Here is a 24590-nt window from a genome sequence, read left to right as displayed (position 1 = left end):
TGCATTTACTGCCCACCTCCAACTATTTCTGAGAAGGTAATGGTGGCATATGACTTAGAGGGGAATTTACAGTTGGTGGTGTTCCCCTGGGTCTACTGCCCTTATTCTTTTGGGTGGTAGAGATCAAGGGTTTGGAAGATGCAGTCCAAGGAGTTTTGATGAATTGTTACAGTGCATCTTGTAAGATGGTACAAACTACTGCAGCTGTGTACTGGTAATAGGAGTTCCAATCAAGTGAATCCTTTGCCCTAGATGGTGTTGAGTTTTGTTTGAATGCTGCAGTTGAACTCATCCAAGGACATATTAGTTAAACTTCCCACTCCACAGTTCAACATCTCTCTTGATGCGAGGGCCACTGACTGAGACAGAGACTGCAGTATATTTTAGAGAAAGTGAATGAACATGTGAGTCAGTAATTTAAAGTAATGGCTAAGATAGCTAGTCTACATAGCTGGTCCTGGATTGCTTCAGCAGAGTCATTAATATACAATATTTTAAAGAGTCCACGTACACTATAAATTTCTCTGGTTTTTAAAGGGAAAACAAAGTCTAATGGAAATGAACACAGCAGTGGTTCTTCACTCTTACGGCCATTCATTCCTGATATTAAGTATCTGGATGACCTGTCATATGTGTTTCAAAAACATGCAATGATAACCAAACCAATGGAGAAGATCACAGTGACTAATGGTGTGCAATATCAATCTGTAAGGCTCAAATGATGCTGCAGCTTTAAACAAGAAAATCCAATTGCTTTTTGAATGATGCAAAAAGCCAGCTTTTAGGATTAATTGCTAATATATTCAAGCAACTTGCCAAGTTGGCAAGAAAATTAGAAAAAGCAATTAGGGTAGAAGATCTCAACCATCAGTTACTACCCAGAATACATTAAAAGGTGTTATATTGCACAGGTTGAAAAATGTCTTCCATAGGGCAGCAGCAGAGATACTTTAGTAGAAGCAAAATGCTGTGACTACTGGAATTCTGAAATAAAACAGCAAGTGCTGAAAAAACCCAGCAGGTCTGTCAGTATCCGTGGAGAGAGAAAAAATATATTCACTCCATTATGTGAAGCTTTCAATCTAAATACATTCAATTACTAAAAGAAATATTAGTAACAGTTTGAGGATACAGAATAATATTGTTGCAAAATTATAAACTCAGTCATAAAGTTACATTTTAAAATCCATTTTCAACCCTGCTTATCCAGCAGTTCATTGATTTACAAGGTTTATAAAATTAGGTTGATAAAAATATGCAGAGTAACAGAAAATCTAATTACCTCTATAAATGCCACCATTAAAGAGCCAACTACCACAAAGCCAGCATTCAGTGATGCCCAAAGGACAAGCGAAATGGATAATCCACCTCCTTCAATAGACTGGTCGATATCTACATATTATTTAAGGAAGGATAATGGCAATCTGCATAGAATAGTTGAAGGGAAAGATTATACAAACACAAGTAGACAAACCAATGACAGGGATACTTTATTTATCCGCTTATGAGTTATTAGCATTGCCGGCTCAGCCAGTATTTATCACCCATCCCTAATTGTCCTCAAAAAGGTGGTGGTGAGCCACCTTCTTGAAATGCTGCTGTCCATCTGGTGTAGGTACACCCACAGTAATGTTCAAGAGGGAGCTCCAGGATTTTGACCCAGTGACAGTGAATAATGGCAATTAATTTCCAAGTCAGAATGATGTGCGCTCGAAGGGGAGCTTCCAGGTGGTGGTGCTACCTTGAAGCTGCTGCCCTTGTCCTTCCAGGTGGCAGAGCCATGGAAGGTGTTGCTAAAGGAAGGATAATGCTATCCAGCAGAAAATCATGGGAAAGGATACTTTTTTTAATTACACTGTACTTTACGTCAGCAAGAAGTTCCACAACAATATCTATAAAACAGGCAATAAGGCCAGTAAGGATTCCTATGAAGAAACAGACGACCCATCGTTTGATTTCAAGTACATGAAAGCCCTACAGAAAAAAAGGGAAGAACTGTAAGCAAGCCATCAGAAATGATCAAGCTATTATAACTTTGGAAAAATCTTCCATAATTCAGTGTTGAAAATGAACAGAGTATAATACAACAGCAACACAATTTCACAGCATAATATAGACCATGAAACCCCTCATTCACAGAAGGTTAGTGTATGCGTGAGTGTATATATTCAGCTAATTTCTTTTGGCAGTGGTGTGTGGGGGCGGGGGGTGGGGGAGGAAAGAGAGAGACAGAGAGAGAGAGAGAGAGAGAGAGAGGGAGAGAGATAGAGAGGAGGACTGAATTTCAAAGTTAGATGTGCCAAAGAGGAAGAGTAAATGAGACGGCTTCCTGCTGCTCTTAGTTCAGGACTTTCCAACATTCCACGTGGCTACCAAAAAGAGGCACTAAGATTGCGAAATGCAATAATATTATAACATTGTCTTAAGCAATCTTTGCCTACGTGTTAACTTGGCATTACTAACCTAAAGGACTGCTCTAGCAGCAATCTTATAATTAACATATCTGTGAGGTACCACTATAGTTGTCAACTCTGGCTGGACGTGTTCCAGAACACATTGGTGGAAGAGATGTTATGGCAAGCTGGCAGTAGTGACATCATGGAGCAGACTACTTGAACCAAATTTTCTCTTTCTGTATATTTTATACAGTTCAAGGTAATACATGTGAGGTTGGCAATAACAAAGTTACAACAGAAAGCAGCAATGTTGTATTGAACTTTTCCATCCAGCTGGGCCCTAAGTCACATCAGTTGTTCCCATCAATGTGACAGAGAGGGGGAATGAATCTGTCCCTGCTAAATTCCACCGAGTCTGAACAATTCCCTCCCCTGCCAATTGCTCTTGGGGAACAGAGTGCACCGCAATCCACCCAGTTACTACCAGTTCAATCTGACACTAATTAATAACATCATCACTGAGCCAGCGTCCAGTTAGTCTCAGACAACCTTAATGTTAGCTCATAACAGCGCCCTTTTTTCTAGGTCTGCAGTAGGAGCGGGCATTGCCTCAACTGACTGGAGCGCTGATCATGTTGTCTGCAGGCCATTCAGGTATTTCTGTCAAGTAGCCCCCGCCAACACCAAGTCGGGCTTTTCTGAGTGTGGGGAGTAGGTGCCTGACATCAAGACTGTAAGGTCGTTCCCAAGCATGAGCTGTGATTGGCTCACAATCAGTCCTAGCTGTTTGGAAAGTTAGATGGTACTTAAGTGTGGTCTGTGATTGGCTTGTGGCCTGTACTGGCTCCTGTCATGCATGAAGGAGTGAGTGTTTTCTGCTTTAATTACATTTCAGGGACTCGAGTGAAATATCTCTCTTCTGATTTAAATTTACCTGAAAACCTGCTTTGCGTGTATAAAATCATGACACTCAACAGATTTAAAATTCTCCATCTCAGACACAGATCTATTGAAGACAACCAAGAGGCAACGAGGAAAGAGAAAAGATATCCCACCATCTACTTGTCTTCCATCCATAACAATGCATTTATTTCTAAGACCAACCGTGTAGTCCACACAAATGTGCATGTCACTTGGCTTGTAGGCAACAGATTGGTAAATGAACTAAGTAATGAAAAACCTCTTGAACATTTTATACAACATCAGAATTATGACTCAAGGCTCATCAGTATTGATATGTATAACTATTCTGTCCACAGTAAAGGCCTTTAAAAAGATAAACTCCAGCCTCTGCTCCTGCCATAGCTTTCTTCCTCCCACGACATTCCTGCTTCTCTGTGCATGACCTTTGGATGCATATTTAACAGTTCTAAGCAGACAGTGTCTGGTGCAGCCTCAACACAGTTGAGCCTCAGTCATATTCCTTTGGCCAAGGTTCAAATCATTCAAAGATTTAAAGCTTTGCCTTGCATCTAGTTTGAGCAAATGTACTCAATCCCAAACCTCCTTCTCCCTGCTCTGTTGAATGCAGCCTCAGTGCCAATACAAACTAATCAGTGATGCAGACAGCAGTTGATATCCTTATACTACACATCGCCATGTGAAAAAGCAATTTAATTCAAAATATAAACCATTAGGTAAATGATTGAAAACATGCAAGTTCATTAAAAAAAAAAGCTGAGCAAATATTCAGTGACAATTGCTAGACAGTGAAAGCAGAAATGCTACTTCTCAGCCACAATCCCAGTTCCCTAATTTCACTCCCACTTGCCCAGCTTCTTACACAGCTTGATCCTACCCCCAACCAGGTACATGTTTGTTGGCATCTTGCTGTACAAGACATTGAAATTGATGACATTATGATAAGAATTGGGAAGTCATACAGAGCAGCGGAATGTAAGAAAGGAAAAATTCAAAGTTGAGAAAGGACAAGAAAGAGAAACCAATAGGTTTCAGTTTTACTGTGAGATGAAAGGAGAGAGGAAGGCAACTTATTTTTGTCTGATAACAGCATTGGAAGTGATTATATTACTAAAATAAATGGGCAAATTGCATTAACATACTTACTATTTTGCTAATTCTCCTTTCTTCCTCCATGAATAGCTGATTCTCGCTATTATCATAGTCAAGGCTCTAAAAAAAAAAGCAAATCAAAATTAATTCTGTGGTACATTAACAGGAATTGGACAAGGCAAAGCTCAGTGGACATTTATTTCCAGATAAATGTCACCAAAAGATTATAAATCTTATATTCAGAAGGTATATTTTGACACAAGATCTTCAGGCCCTCATTAACAAGAGTATATATAATACAGGAGAACAAATATTTGATAATATAGTATGTTGCTGTAGAATAGGCCAGAGATGCCACTACAAATACAAAAATGCGATGCACCTTTATAAACGCAACTCAAAACATTCACAGAAAGGGCAGCCTTGAAAACATTCAAAAACTGAGTGTAAATTTGCCTCCCATTTTTGAACATATCCTTTAATTCTCTGTTTTGGTGATTTGCATCATCCATTATTGCCATTCTTTTCTCTCACTCCTTTATTAGTTCAACTCAGTATTTCCTAAAAAATGTAGACATTATAATAAGTTCTAACACGTTAAACCAGTACATTTTTATGGAAATGTTATTTCATTTGGTAACAAAGAATATATTATTATATATGATTTACTTGGTGGGATCTCCATTTTTCCAATTCTATGCACCCTCCACATGGGCATTGTTTAATGTAATGTTTTGGGAGCTGAGCTAAAATGAAAATCTGCAGTGAACCACTGACTAATTGAGCCGCCAAATGGATGTTGGAGGACACCCTACATTGTGTTCTCTCCTTAATGTAAGCAAAGTAATTCCATCACTTTTTCCTGAGCATCTAATTCAAATTAATACCTGCATGGTTGCCAAATGAAGCAAACGTCAGAGATTGGTTAAAGGCCTTTGACTACATTTAGTTTTGAACTATAGTTCCTTTAAAGCTATTATGACTTATACACAAACGTCTCTCCTAAATTGCGTATTAGTTTGGTATGGCTCTTTGGCGTTAAGCAGGGAGATAGAGGAAAGCATTGCGAGAATGGGGGAACAAGTTATGAGAGTGGAAGCAACGGGGAAAAAGAGTTGGGAGTGAGGGGGAGATAGCGGAGAAAAAGTTGCAAGAAGAAGGGAGATGTGGAAAAGGGCTGGGAGAGCTGGGGCGATGGTGGTGGGGGATGAAGAGTTGCAAGTGGGGGCGGGGGGGGGGGGGGGGGGGGGGGGTAAGAAAGATTTGTGTTGGAAGGTGGGTTGTTCCTCAATCATTTCACAGGCTCAGATGGAGCCAGTTGCTGAAGCCTCATTCACCTGTGAGCATGTCTACTAAACTACAGGAGGGGAAAAATAATATGCACGCATATTTTGGGTCTAAAGAGCCAAAGACACAGTTCTCTTCACTAATGTCATCGCTGCCTTGGAGATCACAGTCCCAAATGATCAGGTTACAACACTCAGCTGAAGAAACGTACATTAGTGGAAGTGCAGACTGTGGAAAGTATATACTTTTGTGTGAAAATGCAGAATAAAAGAATTGATATCTGGAACTTGGAATTCAAAGAGCTTAGCAAGGGCTCCAATAATTTGTAGCGATCTCAAAAACCCAATTTAGTTACCGATTAGATTTTCTCCATTCTTTGACTGGAAACTTTATCCGTATAGCAGAGCAGATATGTTTGTTCTGATAAGCTACATTATGTTTCCTTTTTATAACACATAGGAATTACACCACATACAAAAAGGTCTTACTATGTTCTTGCTCAACTCCACTCCCTCCCCTTCCCTCAGAGCATCAAACCATCGTGAATATTGACAGGCAGCACGGTGGCACAGTGATTAACACTGCTGCTTCACATCACCAGGGATTTGGGTTCAATTACCAACTTGGGTCACTGTCTGTGCAGAGTCTGCACATTCTCTCCATGTCTGCGGGGCTTTCCTCCTGGTGCTCCTGTTTCCTTCCACAGTCGAAAAGATGTGCTGGTTAGGTGCATTAGCCATGCTAAGATCTCCCGCCATGTACTCAAACAGAGACTGTGGTGATTAGGAGATTTTACATAAGAACATAAGAAATAGGAGCAGGAGTAGGCCATCTAGCCCTTCGAGCCTGCCCCGCCATTCAATAAGATCATGGCTGATCTGTCGTGGCTCAGTTCCACTTTCCCGCCCTCTCCCCATAACCCTTAATCCCCTCTTTTATCAAGAACCCATCAACCCGCTTCTTAAAAATATTTAGCGAGGCAGCCTCCACCACTTCAACGGGCAGAGAATTCCAGAGATTCACCACCCTTTGAGTGAAGAAGTTCCTCCTCAACTCCGTTCTAAACCGCCTCCCCTTTATCTTGAGGCTGTGCCCCCTAGTCCTACTGTCTTTTTTGAGCGGGAAGAGTCTCTCCACCTCTATCCTATCCATCCCATTCATCATCTTATACGTCTCAATGAGATCTCCCCTCATTCTTCTAAACTCTAACGAGTACAAGCCTAGTTTATTCAGCCTCTCCTCATAGCTCAATCCCCTCAACTCCGGTATCAGCCTAGTAAACCTCCTCTGCACTCCCTCCAGGGCCAAAATATCCTTGCACAGGTGCGGCGCCCAAAACTGCACACAGTACTCCAGCTGCGGCCTCACCAATGCCCTATACAGCTGCAGCAAGACCTCCCTACTTTTATATTCAATCCCCCTCGCTATGAAGGCCAGCATCCCATTCGCCTTCCTGACCACCTGCTGCACCTGCAAGCTGGGTTTTTGCGACTCATGCACAAGGACCCCGAGGTCCCTCTGCACCGTCGCCTGCTGCAGTTTTTCGCCACGTAAGTAATTGTCCTTCCTACCATTCTTCCTACCAAAGTGGACCACCTCACACTTGCCAACATTAAATTCCATTTGCCATTTCCTGGCCCATTCGCCCAGCCTATCTAGATCCTTCTGCAGACTCTCCACACCCTCCGCACAATTTGCCTTTCCCCCAATCTTGGTGTCATCAGCAAATTTCGACACCCTGCACTCGGTTCCCTCCTCCAGATCATCTATATAAATGGTAAATAGCTGAGGCCCCAGCACCGACCCCTGGGGCACCCCACTAGTCACCAACCGCCAATCTGAATAGCACCCATTGACCCCCACTCTCTGCCTCCTATCTGACAACCAATCCTCTATCCACGCTAACACCCTACCCCCAACTCCATGTCCCCTGACCTTCTGCAATAACCTCTTGTGAGGTACCTTGTCAAACGCCTTCTGAAAATCCAGAAAGACCACATCCACCGGCTCTCCTCTATCCACTGCCCTAGACACATCCTCATAGAACTCCAGTAAATTTGTCAGACACGACTTCCCTTTAATGAAACCGTGTTGCGTCCGCCCTATCAAGCAATTCCCTTCAAGATGCCTCGCAATTTCCTCCTTAATGACGGATTCTAACATTTTACCTACCACAGACGTTAAACTAACCGGCCTATAATTCCCCGCCTTTTGCCTGGCACCCTTCTTAAACAACGGCGTAACATTAGCCGTTTTCCAATCTTCCAGCACTTCCCCGGAATCCAGCGACGTCTGGAAAATAGCCACCAAGGCATCCACTATCACCTCCGCCATTTCTTTCAGAACCCTCGGATGCATTCCATCCGGTCCTGGGGACTTGTCCACAATCAGCCCCTCCAGTCTGTCGAGCACCATCTCTCTAGTAACAGTAATGTCATTAAGACCCTCCATTCCTACCACCTTTCCATCGCTAACACCCGGCAAATTATTCACGTCCTCCTCCGTGAAGACAGAAACAAAAAAGTTATTCAAGACCTTAGCCATATCCCCATCCCCTACCACTAGCTCCCCTTTCTCATCCGCTAAAGGACCAACGTTCACCCTAGCCAGCCTCTTCCTTTTTATATATTTATAAAAACTCTTGCTATCCTTTTTTATATTAAGTGCTAGCCCAGCCTCATAGCTTCTCCTACCCTCCTTTATCAACTTCTTTGTCAATCTTTGTTGACATTTAAACCTTTCCCAATCCTCTTCTCGCCCACTGCTCTTAGCTACTCTAAATTCCTCCGCTTTTAATTTAACACTTTCCTTCACCTCCTTCGTTATCCACGGCTTATTACCTCTCCTCCTACTGTCCTTTTTAACCATCGGAATAAATTTCTGCTGAGCACCAAGAAAGATCTCCTTAAAGATCCTCCACTGCTCCTCAGCAGACCTACCTTCCAACGCACTCCCCCAGTCCACATTCGCCAATTCTTCTCTCATCCTACCATACTCCCCTCTATTCAAACAAAGGACGCGTGTCCGGGAACCCACTTTCTCCTCCTCCATCTGCACCAGAAACTCCACCATACAATGATCACTCTCTCCAAGAGGATCCTTCACCACAAGGTCCCTAATTCTACCCGCCTCATTACATAGCACCAGATCCAAGATAGCTCGCTCCCTCGTCGGCTCCAACACACACTGTTCAAGGAAATTATCCCGGCAGCATTCCAAGAACTCCTCCTCGAGCCCACCTCGTCCAACATGGGTCGACCAATCAATATGCAGATTGAAATCTCCCATAACTACTGCCGTCCCATTCCTGCACGCCGCACTTATTTGCGCGTTAACAGCCCGCCCCACCTCCAGATCATTATTCGGGGGCCTATAGACGACACCCACCAGCGTCTTCCTCCCTTTGCTGTTCCTAATCTCCACCCACAACGATTCCACGTTCTGCTCTTTGGCTCCGATATCATCCCTTGCTACCACCTTGATACTATCCTTAATCAGCAGAGCTACGCCACCCCCTCTTTCCTCCTGCCTATCCTTCCTAAACACTTGATAGCCCTGTACATTCATCTCCCAGTCCCTGTCACCTTGCAGCCACGTCTCTGTAATGGCCACCAGATCGTATCCATTTTCACATTAATTTCATTGCAGTGTTAATGTAAGCCCACTTGTGACACTAATAAATAAACTTTTAAAGAGCTTTAATTGTGTAACATCGTTTTTCAATCATCGGAGGGCAGGGGTGATGTCATTCTCCTGCAGTCCAAGCAGGAAGTGTTCTGTGAATGGCAGTTCATCAACATCAAAACATCTTAATGGGGTCAAGTCCTTATAGTTTTAATCCTGCAATTACCTCATACTTAAGTGAAAGAAGATTTTCGTTGTGTAGAATTTCCTTGAAAGTGTAAGCAGATGGATCGCCATCCTATGTGAGGAAAGCACATTTTATCAGTAAGTAGCATGCAACATTTTTCCATTTTAAATTTTACCATCCACGATAGGCTGCAGTTACTATAAACTAGGTTCTTCACAGCCCTTAACCAATTTTTCAATGGATGTCAGGGAGGAGGCTGCAGCAAATTATTCAGGAACATGTTCCTCCCTGCTCTGCCAATTTTCAGTGGCTAAGTTTGCTGATGAAAACAGATCCTATCCACGAGTGAATGAACAGTGATTCCACACAAATGAAGAAAACATAGCCCAACCCATGTTGCCCACAATTTCCACTCTGCAAACACTGGACCCACAGATCCACATTAGGCTCGAGTGTCCAGTGCTCAGAAGTCAGCAGAGCATTAGAAACAAAGATCTGTGCAAGTGCAATCAGAAAAATGCTATGCACATTCTCCATCACCAAAACGAAAACTTAAGCTGAAACCTTTTAAAATTGAAAGCATAATCAAAAAACTAGGGATCATGAAAATTCCTTAATTCCATCATATAATCTGCAATGAAAATTCACAGCATACACGCAGTGTTCTAATATTGCCAAGTTGCAAGAATTCTTTGATGCACGCAAAAAGTTTATAATGTTATTACCTGGTCCTGTGCAATATCATCATCTAGATTCACCGTGGTCAGTCGGTCAATACGGAAAAAATTGGTTTGGGAAGGCTGTAACATCAAAAAAAAATCAATATCACTGACAGAACCACATGGTTTTAGCACAAGGATAAGCTAATAAGAGTAGCAGACACAACTGCAAAACTCAATGAAACTCAGAGATTTTTTGACTACTACAAACTTGTTGCTTCATGAACCTACAATTCCTTTCACTACCTCTCATGCAAGATTGTAAATCCTTTTATAGGACGCTTATCTGAATTCATGCTTGCCCATTTATTAATCATTTAACAAAAGTTCGAGAACAGGCTTGACTTCAAGAATCCAAGAGTATGGATGATATTTCAGGGCCCAACCACACACTTTGCTTCTCTTTCTCTGGATGATTAGCTGGGCATCATCCCGCAGCTAATTTTCATCCATATTATTTATACCTTTCCTCCTTCATCATATACTTGATATTTTGCAACGAGCAACCTGAGATTCACTTCATCAGCTGCTTTCAAAATGCATTTATCTCCACTAACTCCTAAAGAACGAAGAAAATTACAGCACAGGAACAGGCCCTTTGGCCCTCCACGCCGGCACCAACTGAACTAAAACCCCCTACCCTCTGAGGACCAAAAGGGCAAAAAGCCTGAAGTTTATTTATTGGTCACAAGTAGGTTTACATTCACACAGCAATGAAGTTATTGAGAAAATCCCCTAGTCGCCACACTCCAGCGCCTGTTCAAGTATACCGAGGGAGAATTTAGCAATGGCCAATGCACCTAACCAGCACGTCAACACATTCTTCTGTATTCCAATGCAAGTTCATCTCATCTGAAATGTATTACACTTTTCAAGTGTTATTTCTTCTATGTTAAAATTGCTGAAAGCAATAGAGTTGAATAACTAAATTCGAATTTGATATTAATATAGAATATAAAGTTGTGTATTTTGGTGCAGTTACAAAGACACAGACAAATTGACCAAGATTTTATGATCAGCAGTGAATGAAAAGTGTCACTTCTACCCCCGCAGGCCTTTAACGGACTTTTGTGTATGAACTTCTTTTTACCAGATTTTAGAATGCTCACAGATATTCAGAGTAAATTTGAATTTTAATGGAAATTAATAAAAAGTAAGATAAAGAGAAATTGAGAGTGGGGGGGGGGGGCAGAAGGAATGTGGCCTTTTATTCCAAAAAGGTTGGAGTACAAGAAGTGTTGAACTTACTTATCAACTATATAAAACTTAGACTATATCTAAGTTTGGAGTACAAATGATAGGCCATCAATCCAAAACTCATTTCTGTCTCCAAGACGCCACCAGACTGAGTAATTCGATTGCTTTCTGGTTTTGTTTCAGACTTCGAACAACTGCAGTAACAGTTTTGGGCACCGAACCTCGGCACAGATGATAATGGCCTTAAAAGGCTGCAAAGCAAATTCACCAGAATAATACTGAGGCTTAAAATGTTAAATTATGAGAACATGTTGCATGAACGTGATTTGCATTCCCTTGGGCTTAGAGGTTTATGAATGACCTAAATGAGGTCTTTAAAATTCTGGGATTTGATAGGGTAGATATAGAGAATCCATTTCCTCTGGTGGGGATCCTGAACAAATTGAGCACAATCTTAAAATCAGAGCTAGGCTAGATGATGAAAATCTGGAAACCTTTCCCATAGGCTGTCAATGTTGGGACTATTTGAAATTTTTAAGAGTGAATTGGATGTATTTTTATTAGCCAAAGACATGAAGGAATGTACATTTAAGCTATCTGCATGTGCGCCCAACTTACCATAGAGGCCATTTACAAAACATTGAAATTCACTTACACTCAAATAGGAAAGCCCCAGCTTTTATTGGGTATCTAGTGATTAAGTACAATACATCCCTTCATATGCTTGAATGCCAAGTTGGTTGGCCAGGTACGATATAGTGAAGCCTGTGGAGGAGTAGGACACCTCCAACAGCAAAATCCTGATTTCCATGTTTAATTACACATATGTGGGCCAGAAGTTGCAGTCTGATTTACTCTTTAATAATGGTGATAGTAACAGACTCACTCTTATTCCATCTGCATAACCCAGGCCATTAAGTAGGAGACACTGGGACAGATGCTGATCATTGAGGAAAAGTGAAGGGTCACATTGAGTCCACGGAGTTGAGGAGGAACTTCTTCACTCAAAGGGTGGTGAATCTGTGGAATTCTCTGCCCATTGAAGTGGTGGAGGCTACCTCGCTAAATATATTTAAGTCACGGGTAGATAGGTTTCTGATAGACAAGGGAATTAAGGGTTATGGGGAGAAAGCGGGAAAGTGGAACTGATCCACTTCAGATCAGCCATGATCTTATTGAATGGCGGGGCAGGCTCGAAGGGCTAGATGGCCTACTCCTGCTCCTATTTCTTACGTTATGTCCAGCCAAAAGTGAACAGAACTTCCATAATCAGCAGACGCTTCTCGCAATTAAACTGTAATTTTCTTAGCAATTTCCTGCTTCAAGCAAAGCTGAGATGCGCATCCCCTCGGGCACTCAGCTGAATACTAAATTGGTGTGTAGTCTGTTCTTCATTCGACATTTCATTTTTGAGACAATTTGTTTACGTTTCACTAATATTCTTTTCCCAAGCCTGAGAGAAGCAAGGTCAGGATGCTTCAGTTAAAAACCCTCTTCAGACTTTGATCTGCCTTATTACAAAATCTACCATAAGCCTCTTTGTGTAACTAAGATTTCCTCCAGTATATTTCCTCTAATCCCAACGGAAACATTAAAGAAATGGAGCAAAATTGTTTCTCAATAACTGCAAGCTCATCCACCATTTCCAAGATATTTTTGTGAAATGAGGAAGTAAAGGAACTGAACTGGCAAATAACCTCTCGTTGAAATAGAAATCCACCACTTGCCCTTCTGGCCATTTTTAGAAGTTAAAAGCAGAAACAGTCTCATGCTGTCAGTTTGACTCACTGTTCTTTAATATTATTCAGAAAACTTTAGCCACATATGTACACATTTCCTCAAAATGCTAAGTGCATGTGGCCTTAATGACAATGGTGTTAATTCCAAATGGACAGAAATATCAGCTTGTTCACAAACACAAGATTATAGCATTAAATTATAGTTTCAAAACATTTATCCATGAGCACGACCAATTATATCTTCAATGGACTAATCACTCCACATTAGAATGAATTGTGCCAGTAAAAGAAAATCACATTAATATCTAGAATTCAAACTAAATGTTGCAAGTACACTGCAGCGCTCAGAAACTTTAAGATTGAAAAATTATTATTTTTGTAGGATTGGGAGAAAAAAAAAAGGGACAAACAAGTAAATACAGCAATCTCAATGAGGCAGGGTATAACCCTGCAACCCTTAAAGGACAGGAAATTCTCAGCGAAAAGCCAATAAAAAGACAAAAGGATATGCAAGTAGTCAAAATATGAAAAATAAATAAGAAAAGCTCACACAAGGGAGGCGGCAAGAAACAATGAGAAAGCAAACCTAACAATGATAAAGGCAATGAAGCTTTGATGAAGGGTCATTCAGACGTGAAACGTTGGTCCATCCTCTTCCACAGATACTGCCAAACCTGCTGAGTTTTTCCCAGCATTTTCTGTTTTTGTCTCTGAAGCCTAACATTGACTTGGTTCCTTGAAACTTGTTACATTCTCCCACTCTAACAATAATTTCCAAATGGCCAGAAGTTCTGTTGCTACTCTTTAGAGTTTCTTCAGGTTTTTCCTCACCATTTAAGATTTCAGTCCACACCAGATATCATATTGCACATGCATTACAATGTACACCAGCCCTACAAGGAACTGCAGTGGGATGTCAAGTGAAAGTGTCAGCATCTCTGCACAAACTTACCCACCCATATTAAGGCAACCGATGGTAATTGAAACGACTTGAGGAATGGCATAGGTTTTCGTCCCTTTAATCTAACAGCGATAATTCATTCCCCTTTTCAACAACGATCACCCCAGCATACAAATTGTTAAAAGCAAAAGCGCCACATTGATGACTGTTTGCAGAGTGCAAATGGCTGTGAGGATACCTGCAATCAGTAGTATAAGAGCACGTGACTCTTTCGTGCAACATCGCTAACATTGGTGGAAATATCCATTGTCAAACAGGCGCTCATCACTTTTATAACTGGGCCCTCAGGAGGGCCGACAGTACAGAATGAGAATATTAAATCAGACAGCCTTTACATGGGTAAACAGAACAAAAGGAGATATTTCAATCTGCTAAGATACAACTTTCAGACTACTGTCTAAGACTCATGTGATTCCTATTTGTCAAAGCCAGTTCTCTGGAATGTAGTAAACAAGTAACATGTAGAAACTTCAGCAAAGTCTGAATATGTTAGAAGAGCCTTAGCGAGATAGTATGCTAACACGTCTGTACTACCAAACGAGGTTTGTGGCACCCTCTCTGTACTTTTTAATGCTGCTCATGAAACAAAAGATTGCCTTTTAATGAACTGATTATCTGATGCCTAAAACTGTAGGGCTCCTATTATTGGAGTCAATTCATCCAAGATGGCTTTAATTATTCCAATTTAAGCTGGCTCAGTGCATAGAATTTATGGCACAGAAACAGACCATTTGGCTCAACTGATGCTATGATGGTGCTCATGCTCCACATGAGCCTTCTTCCACCACATCCCATCAACATAGTGCCCTGGAGCTTGTTATCAATAGCGTGACAAGAGAATATCTCGCTTAAAGATCCAGCAATCCATAGTGAGAACTTCACCTCTCGATGTGCAATTGATTGTGACATTCTTAAATGAGATTTCCTAGTGCCAAGCTGCAGTGATGTCATCAGGCTATCCAATCAGCCAATCACATTAAAGAAAACAGGAAATGAAAAGCACTAATAATCAAATCAATTTCTAATAATTTTACAGAGAGCAAAATAAAGATTGGGGCATTTACATGGGATTAAATTAGAAACTTAAACATCAGGAGCAAACTTTAAAAAACATTAGAAAAAATCATGAGAAATTTAGCGTTACGCTGCTATTTTTTTTCCCAGAGCTAGAGATCAGTTGAGATCACAATTACAAACCCTGTTACACTTCACTGAAGGTAGCTTAACTTTCAGGGTACCAATAGAAAAGTAAAATATTGTAGATACTAGAAATCTGAAAGGAATGGAAAATGCTGGAAATACTCAGGTTAAGCAGCGTCCATTATACATAAGAAGAAAGAGCAGGAGTATAACCCTGCAACCCTTAAAGGACAGGAAATTCTCAGCGAAAAGCCAATAAAAAGACAAAAGGATATGCAAGTAGTCAAAATCTGAAAAATAAATAAGAAATGCAGCCCCTTGAGCCTGCTCCACCATTCAATACGATCTTGGCTGATCTCACGTTGGCCTCATTTCCACCTTCCTGCCTACTCTCCATCCCAGTACTAATTAAAAACCTATTTATCTCCTCCTTTGTTTAGTGTTCTGGCATCTACTGCACTCTGGGGGAGAAAATTTCAGATTCATGACCCTTTGGGCAAAGTAATTCTTCTTCATTTTAAATCTGCCTGAAAAACTACATCCAATGAGGGAAACATCCACTCTACATTTATCCTGTCCACTGCCTTTATAAGAATGAGATGAGATCTGATTGAGGTATAAAAGACAATGTTAAACCCCAGCTAGTATAAGCCTAAACTTCGCCATCTCTCTTCATAGGACAAATCCTTCATTCTCGGAGTGAACTTTCTCTGAACCACCTCTAATGCAGTTATATCCTTCCTCAAATAAAGGGACAAAAACTGTGCGCAGTAGTCCAGCGGCAATCTCACCAATGCCCTAAACAACTGCAACAGCACTTCTCTACTTCACTACTGAATGCCAAAATTACATTTACCTTCCTTATGACCTGCTGCACCTGTCTACTAACCATTAGTGATTTGAACACAATGACACCCAAATCCCTCTGCACTGAAGCATTTTGAAGTTTTGTTCCACTTAGATATCAGCTGCCTTTTTATTCCTCCAACCAAAATGGATAGCCTCATACTTATAGTTATGACAACTATTGACATGGAAAATTTATAATCTTTAAAATGTCTGTGGAATCTGTAATTGGTTTACAGAATGTTTGAAAATGACTTTAGAAGTTTGTCTTTTCGTTCATGTCACCACTTGGTGAGGGTAGCTTGAAGGGCCACAAGAAATTGTTGGCCATTTTGAAGTTCCTGCCAACTGTGTAGATCTCATGGATCAAATCTTCAATACAAATTATACCATATTTTCAAACTGTTTTTCAATCAATGCATTCTCAGCAAGAGGAATGCGGTGATGTTTGATCTTGCCAAAGCCACGTTTGTAGATCAATTCATGGACAGATTTCAGGTTTGGATATCCTCATGCAATGTATGGTTCTGCAATACATAACATAAGAACATAAGAAATAGGAGCAGGAGTAGGCCATCTGGCCCTTCGAGCCTGCCCCGCCATTCAATAAGATCGTGGCTGATCTGTCGTGGCTCAGTTCCACATTCCCGCCCTCTCCCCATAACCCTTAATCCCCTCGCTTATCAAAAACCCATCAACCCGCGTCTTAAAAATATTTAGTGAGGTAACCTCCACCACTTCAACGGGCAGAGAATTCCAGAGATTCACCACCCTTTGAGTGAAGAAGTTCTTCCTCAACTCCGTTCTAAACAGCACCCCCCTTTATTTTGAGGCTGTGCCCCCTAGTCCTACTGTCCTTTCTGAGCAGGAAGAGTCTCTCCACCTCTATCCTATCCATCCCATTCATCATCTTATACGTCTCAATGAGATCTCCCCTCATTCTTCTAAACTCTAACGAGTACAAGCCTAGTTTATTCAGCCTCTCCTCATAGCTCAACCCCCTCAACTCCGGCATCAGCCTAGTAAACCTCCTCTGCACTCCCTCCAAGGCCAAAATATCCTTGCGTAAGTACGGCGCCCAAAACTGCACACAGTACTCCAGCTGCGGCCTCACCAATGCCCTATATAGCCGCAGCAAGACCTCCCTACTTTTATATTCAATCCCCCTCGCTATGAAGGCCAGCACCCCATTCGCCTTCCTGACCACCTGCTGCACCTGCAAGCTGGGTTTTTGCGACTCATGCACAAGGACCCCGAGGTCCCTCTGCACCGTCGCCTGCTGCAGTTTTTCTCCACGTAAGTAATAGTCCTTCCTACCATTATTCCTACCAAAGTGGACCACCTCGCACTTGCCAACACGAAATTCCATTTGCCAGTTCCTGGCCCATTCGCCCAGCCTATCTAGATCCTTCTGCAGACTCTCCACACCCTCCGCACAATTTGCCTTTCCACCAATCTTGGTGTCATCAGCAAATTTCAACACCATACACTCGGTTCCCTCCTCCAGATCATCTATATAAATGGTAAATAGCTGAGGCCCCAGCACCGACCCCTGAGGCACTCCACTAGTCACCAACCGCCAATCCGAATAGCACCCATTGACCCCCACTCTCTGCCTCCTATTTGACAACCAGTCCTCTATCCACGCTAACACCCTACCAACAACTCCATGTCCCCTGACCTTCTGCAATAACCTTGTGAGGTACCTTGTCAAACGCCTTCTGAAAATCAAGAAAGGCCACATCCACCGGCTCTCCTCTATCCACCGCCCTAGACATATCCTCATAGAACTCAAGTAAATTTGTCAGACACGACTTCCCCTTAACGAAACCGTGCTGCGTCTGCTCTATCAAGCAATTCCCCTCAAGATGCCTCGCTATTTCCTCCTTGATGACGGATTCTAACATTTTACCTACAACAGACATTAAACTAACCAGCCTATAATTCCCCGCCTTATGCCTGGCACCCATCTTAAACAACGGCGTAACATTAGCCGCTTTCCAATCTTCCGGCACTTCCCCGGAATCCAGCGACGTTTGGAAAATAACCACCAAGGCATCCACCATCGCCTCTGCCATTTCTTTCAGAACCCTCGGATGCATTCCATCCAGTCCTGGGGACTTGTCCACAATACAGAGCATGTTGATTGAAGCCTTATTCAGTTTCACAAACACTCCATTGAAGATCTGACGCAGTTGTAGGAGCTGAAGCACCTTACCAACTTTAGGGCTAACACCATTGATACCTCTAATACAGGTCACAAAAGCTAGCCTGGACTCCATAGGGACACAGTAATTATTAGCTTTGCATGCTCTTCTGGCAAGGCAGGTCTCACATCTGTACATTTGCTTGTATACCTTGTGGTAACATTCAGCCCTCTTGTAGAATAGTTTTTTTTCACTCTATTCATCTTCTTTTCTACCAACAAATGCTTGATGCACTTGGCCTTCATCCGTGCAAACACCTGGCGCTTTTTCAAAAGGCTCTCAGGGACAGATGGCACCTTCTTCACTTTTGTGTCCACCATGATCTCGGGGGGGGGGGGCAGTTGTGTAGGATCAATTATCATTTTTTTGAATAATAATAATAATAGTAACAACACTGGTTCATGTAACCTGGTGACCCTTAACCTGAAAACGGTATAAGGAGGATGTTTATATACAGAAGCTGTGTGGCCAGAAACAAAGAGATCTGGAAGCAGAAGACAATTGGAGGCACTGTGTGAATGGATCTTAAGGGTCCAAAAACTCAATGGCTATGTGAATAGCTTGATAATGCTAAAGAGCAGAGTATTTTATCAGAAGTTGGTGAATTGTGAAAACAGGTTACTGTTAGTTAGTCAATTGAAGTGGAACTCTGGAAAGCTAACCATTGGGGCAGTCATGACTTGAGAGAGAGTTCATAAAAATGACCTTGCCAATGATAATGATACCCTTAATGCTTGGAGATTAAACTTGGAACTGAAAGCTGTTGTTTGGCAGAACTCCTCACCTACCCTATGAGAAATTTTAAAAAGCATTTTGTGGAACTACTTAGTGCCACAAGTGTTTGAATATGTTTTAAAAATCCTTTTGTTAGATGGATGGATATTATCAACTGCATTGTTCTTTAAGTATCTAAATTCCTGTTTATTTTAATGCAGTAATGTGCAATTTTCTATCCTTTAAGACAATAATTCCCTCTCCACAATGCCTGTTTTCTTGCCTTTCTGAAATTCCTGTTTCTCTTATTCATTTGTCTGATTTAGGATGCTCATCAAAAATTATATCTTGGGTTTTCTTGTCTTATGGTCTCGAGACTAGCCATGAATTTTCATTGTGATTCCAAGAACTTCCTACCCACTATGCTAAGCAAAAGAAAAAGCTGACTCAGTATGTCGATCCTGAAAGATAAATGTAACATTTTTCAAATATCGCATTGCCTCCTATAGATTCTATGTGACATTCTCTCTTCAGATTAGGCACAGCAAATAGGGAAAGCATAAGTTCTGTGTCCACTCTTGTAAATCCTGGTTCCCATTATGCTATACAGGTCACAACTGGACAGCAGCCCAAAAGGTACCACACAGCCCTAGTTTTATGCTAAATAATGCAAAACCACATATAAAGATTTTAAAAGAGGTCTGAAAAATCTGCCTGGACAACAACTAAATTTTAAAACTAACAAAGATCCTGGTACTTTGCCATTTTACACTGATTTCATGGCATCCTCTACTTCATAATGATCAATGAAACATCCAACATGGATGTGATCAAATGCTTCTTCAGAGCTATAGTATTGTTGATCACCCATTCCTAACATATTATATCTCAATTCATTATCAATGATTTATCTTGGCTCTTTACTGATACCATGAACAGCTGTTAACTCTATCTACAAGTGTCTCATGTGTTGCCTGTCAACATATCCCTGCAACTCAGTCTTGTGAGCTTTCCAACAGCAGTCTTGCACTTGATGCCATCTGATATACACTTTGAGACAAGGATCTGTACAAACAACCATCTCAAGTCATTAAACAAAGATCAATAGATGGATTTTGATGTGCGCTCCTGTTCCTATCATGAAATCAGCTGGCTTCACCATTCACATTCAATCTTGTTGACATTAAGATATGAACCCAAAGTCTGCTTGATAACATTGAGATCCATTTATTTCACATTGTTGGCAGTGTTATTTAGTAGTTCCCAAGGGCTTCCATGTTTTTTCTTGCACTTTGGATGCACATACAATGTATTTTTCTTATCCAACTGTCAAAGTGCTGAAAGTAGTGCTTAAGGGTAACCACTCCAGTGGCAAAAAGGTCAGAAGTAGTAGTTCACAGGGATCAGTGCTTAGACCACTGTACTTCAGTTTTACACAGGAACTTAGACTTGGGAATCATCAGTATCACTTTTAAAAACTTGCACAAAACACCAAATTAGGGATGTAGCTAATATTGGGAAAGTATGTACAAAATACAATATCTTAATAGATCTTCACAATAGTGTGCAATTTGGCAAATTAGTGTCAAAATTATGCAAGTGCAGGGTTGTGCATTGTGGTGGCAAGAATAAGGAGGCCACATAGCTATCGAGAAAAGCTGAACAGACTAGAGGTCTTCTCTCTCAAAAGGAAAGGCCGAGGCATAACCTGATCAGAATCTTGAAATTTAAAGATTTTTTTCAAGATAGAGAAAATGTTTCCACTTCAAGAGAAACTTAATTCATTGAAGTGAAATAGTCACAATTAAATCCAACAGAGAATTCAGGAGGGATGTCAGGAGAGTAGTAAAAATATGAATTCTTTTACCACAAACAGTAATTGAGGCATTTAAAACCGATGCGGGTGAAAGAAATAAAAGAAAATGTTTACTGGGTTTTAAGAGGAGGATTGGGAGGAGCTGGGGTGAAACAGGGACAGGGGAAGAAGAAAATAGCTGAGAGGAGTAAAAGGTTTTGCATTTATACATCACCACTGGACACAAAGCTCTTTATAGTGAACAAAATATATTCACTGTTGTAATGTAAGCAACATGGTAGCCAACTTGCACACAGCCAGCTCCCACAACAGCAATGCAATAATAACCAGAATCTGTTTTCTGTGATGTTGACTGAGGAATAATATCGCACAGGACACCAGGGACAACTCCACTACCATTCTTTGAAATAGTGCCTTGGGATCCATTACCTCAACCTGAGAGGGCTGATAGTGACTGTTTAATATCGCATCTGAAAAGTGGCACTTTTAACAGTGCAAATCTCCCTCGGTACTCCACCGCACAGTCAGCCTTCATTTCTGTTCTCAAGACCTGGAGTAGGACATGAACCCAGAAGCCTATGACTTGAGCAAAAAGGCTTCTCGATGACAGATATGAACAGCAGTAAAATTGGAAGCATCCTAAAAATTACAAGGACAAGATTAAGGAAAGTTGTTGAAGGATTGTACCAAATTGTACGTACAACAGTGCTTACAGCATAGCCAATAACTTTGCTGAGCTGCACGCACAGGCAGGGATATAAGACAAAACACAAATGTTATCAAATAGCCAGCACTGACAAGATAGACCAAACAGTTCATGAAATAAAGTTCATTTGCAACACTGACATTTACAATTCCGTATCAAATATATTCATGTTGTTGTCAGCCCCAGAATCTAGAATTTGCCCAAATGCCTCTTCATTCTATGAAAGAAAATCACTTCATCTGTGCCGTTCTGAAACAGTCTAGGAATTACACAACAACTGAAGCTGCAAACAAGCAGACACCTATGATACACTGCCAAGCAATCTAAGGACTTGCTGAAGAATTGTCAATTAAATGTGTGTGACTAGTGTTGGTGAAAGCAAGTTTAGGGTGCCCTACCCAAAGACAGACTGCCACGCTGAGCAAGTTGAGTGTGAAAATACTCTCAATGCTCTAGTTGGGGCTTCCAACACCAACAGGTCCACAACATTCATATGATTGTTAATGATATGTAAGGCAAGCAAGACAATCAAAATTTTCAAGATGATTTCAGAGTTGGAATCTGAGCACAAATACCATTCGCAGTTATCCCATCATGTAATCTAAATCTAAGTGACCATTAATTGTTTACAAATACTATCAGAACTCAGAGATTAAATCACAGCCTTGTAGAGAATGGAGTGATTAGAGTAACTACAGCAGTATCCTGGACCTTTTTAAATTACATATCATTAACCAGAACGCAAATATGAACTGCTTTTTCAAAAAAAAACCTGAAGCGACTTTCTAGTTTCAAACGTCTGAATGATTGGGGGGGGGGGGGGGGAATCCACTAACCCAGCAACACCCAACTTTTTAATTCATCACAGTTTGAAACCCATTGTCGAAATTCTCCTCTTGTTTGTGTATAAACGCTCGGGAGGACAGGAAGATCGTTTTAAGTATGAGCTGATCAGGCAGCCCGGGGCTGAGAGATCTTTTGTTTAGTGTTTGTACTGCTAACAGCAGAGTGATTGAGCCTGTGAGTGGTTCCACAAACAGCAGCAGCCAGCCGGGCGGTAAGAAGCTGGGTGTGAAGACTGAGCGGCCCGGGGACAGAGGGGATGTGATGGGCTTACCTGGCGGGGCAGCGCCGGGCTCTGCGAGGCGCTGGGCGAGCCGTTCAGTAACGGGGTATCCTCCCCGGGCCTCGTCTCGCCATCCTTGCTGGACCAAGAAACTTTGTTGACCACATTCGCCATCTTGCCGGAGCCGACGGGTTTGTTGCCAAGAGACCCGGTCCCGTGATCCCCCTCCCCCTGTACGGCGAGCCCGCGGTTTCAGTGCGCTCACCCCGCCCCATTGCGCTGCAACTCGAAACATCTCCCCACTGCTCATCCCCAGCACAGTGTCCACTACTGCTGGCAACCAGACAGCTGTTAGACTTTAACCTGGTGTTGTGAGACTTCTTATTGTACCAGACAGCAACACAGATAAATGCTGCAAACCACCTTTCTCTCTGTTTCTCTTTCTCCTTCTTCTTCTTCTCTTTTCTCTTTTTTCTCTCCTTTTTCTCTGTCTCTTTTCTCTTTTTCTCTTCTCTTTTCTCCCTCACTTTTCCTCTCTCTCTTCTCTCTCTCCTTTCCCTCTTTTTCCCTGTCTCTCTGTTTTCTTTTTCTTCTCTCTCTTTTCTCCCTCCCTTTTCTCTCGCGTAGGCTTACATTAACACTGCAAAGAAGTTACTGTGAAAAAAGATTTGATTTATTATGGTCACATGTACTGGCATACATTGCAAAGTATTGTCTTTTGCACATTATACAGACAAAGCATGCTGTTCATAGAGTACATAGGCACGAAGGAAAAGAATCATAGATCCCGACTGTGCAGAAGGAGGCTATTTGGCCCGTCGCGGCTCCATCAACAATAATCCCACCTAGGCCCTGTAACCCCACATATTTACCCTGGTCATTTCCCTGACACTAAGGGGCAATTTAGCATGGTCAATTAACCTAACCTGCACATCTTTGGAGTCTGGAAAGAAACCAGAGCACCCAGAGGAAACCACACAGACAGTTGGGGAGCACATGCAAACTCCACACAGACAGTCACCCAATTGGAATTGAACCCAGGTCTCTGGTACTGTAAGGCAAGGTGCTGACCACTGTGCCACCCATAAGGCGTACCAGCCATAAGGACAGGGTGCAGAATGTAGTGTTGTAGTGTGAATCAAATTGTGTTTTATTACTGCTGGAGTGTTGTTTTCAGGCTTAAAGTACTTTTGTGCATAAATTGTTATTAAAAGTTACTTTAACAGTGAATTTGAAGAGAAGGGTGAAGAGAAAGTTCAGTTGAATATGTGATGGACTGTTCAAAAGTCTGATGGCAGCAGGGAAAAATCTGTCCTTGAATCTGTTGGAATGTGTTTTCAGACTTTTGCATCTTTTTCCCCCGACGGAACAACATGGAAGAGAATAGTTGTTTCCAACTGTTTATTTTATATATTTAAGCGCCTACAATTTATTAACATCTTGTGTTGTAACTGCACCAAGAACTCAAAAAGTCTTTGAATGTTTCTCAGAAAAAGCTATTAACTTATTGGCAGGAATAATTATGAAGGAAAAGTAAATGGTAACAGGCAAGGAATTAGTTGAAGGTGAGAAACGTCGGGTGGGATGCTCTCACAACAATTGTTGCTGGTCCCATTCTCTTGACACATGTGCTTGTAAAGCTATGTGATAGCATCAAATTCACTGTTGAAGTAACCTTTAATAACAATTTATGTACAAAAGTACTTTAAGCCTGAAAACAACACTCCAGCAATAATAAAACACAATTTGATTTAATGCAAATCAGTGATGCTGAATCTGTATTGTACTGTATATTGCAAAGCATTAATTGTCTCTTCTAACACAACTTGAACAATAGCTTAACCAAGGTTCTCTGCCTTCACAAATATCATAAGAACTAATACCCAAGTAGGGGAATCTGACTATATTTTCTCAGCCCCTAGTTTTGAGAATATTGTTTTATTATCTTCATGTTATGCTTTTTAAATTGTGT

At 41.5% G+C, this 24590-nt stretch overlaps 1 protein-coding gene and 1 pseudogene across 1 annotated transcript in view; both read right to left on the bottom strand.

Annotated features, from left to right (window-relative positions):
- Window positions 1–22829, bottom strand: part of clcn7 (chloride channel 7) — a 74129-nt gene extending 51300 nt beyond the window's left edge. The window contains exons 1-6 of the mRNA XM_080206661.1: window positions 22670–22829; window positions 10233–10307; window positions 9547–9618; window positions 4464–4529; window positions 1842–1974; window positions 1283–1392 (exon numbers count right to left, since the gene is read on the bottom strand). Of these exons, the coding sequence (XP_080062787.1) occupies window positions 1283–1392; window positions 1842–1974; window positions 4464–4529; window positions 9547–9618; window positions 10233–10307; window positions 22670–22792 (579 nt within the window). The 5' untranslated portion in view covers window positions 22793–22829. The remainder of the gene's footprint in view (window positions 1–1282; window positions 1393–1841; window positions 1975–4463; window positions 4530–9546; window positions 9619–10232; window positions 10308–22669) is intronic.
- Window positions 16366–18636, bottom strand: LOC145354963 (large ribosomal subunit protein uL30-like; annotated as a pseudogene).
- Window positions 22830–24590: the final 1761 nt, after the last annotated feature.

Source organism: Carcharhinus amblyrhynchos, chromosome 18 (genome assembly GCF_965287045.1).
Source record: "Carcharhinus amblyrhynchos chromosome 18, sCarAmb.v2.hapA, whole genome shotgun sequence".
NCBI classification, from domain to species: Eukaryota; Metazoa; Chordata; class Chondrichthyes; order Carcharhiniformes; family Carcharhinidae; genus Carcharhinus; species Carcharhinus amblyrhynchos.
The sequence above is the reverse complement of the archived record's forward strand: the minus strand, read 5'-3'. Positions and strand labels throughout refer to the sequence as shown.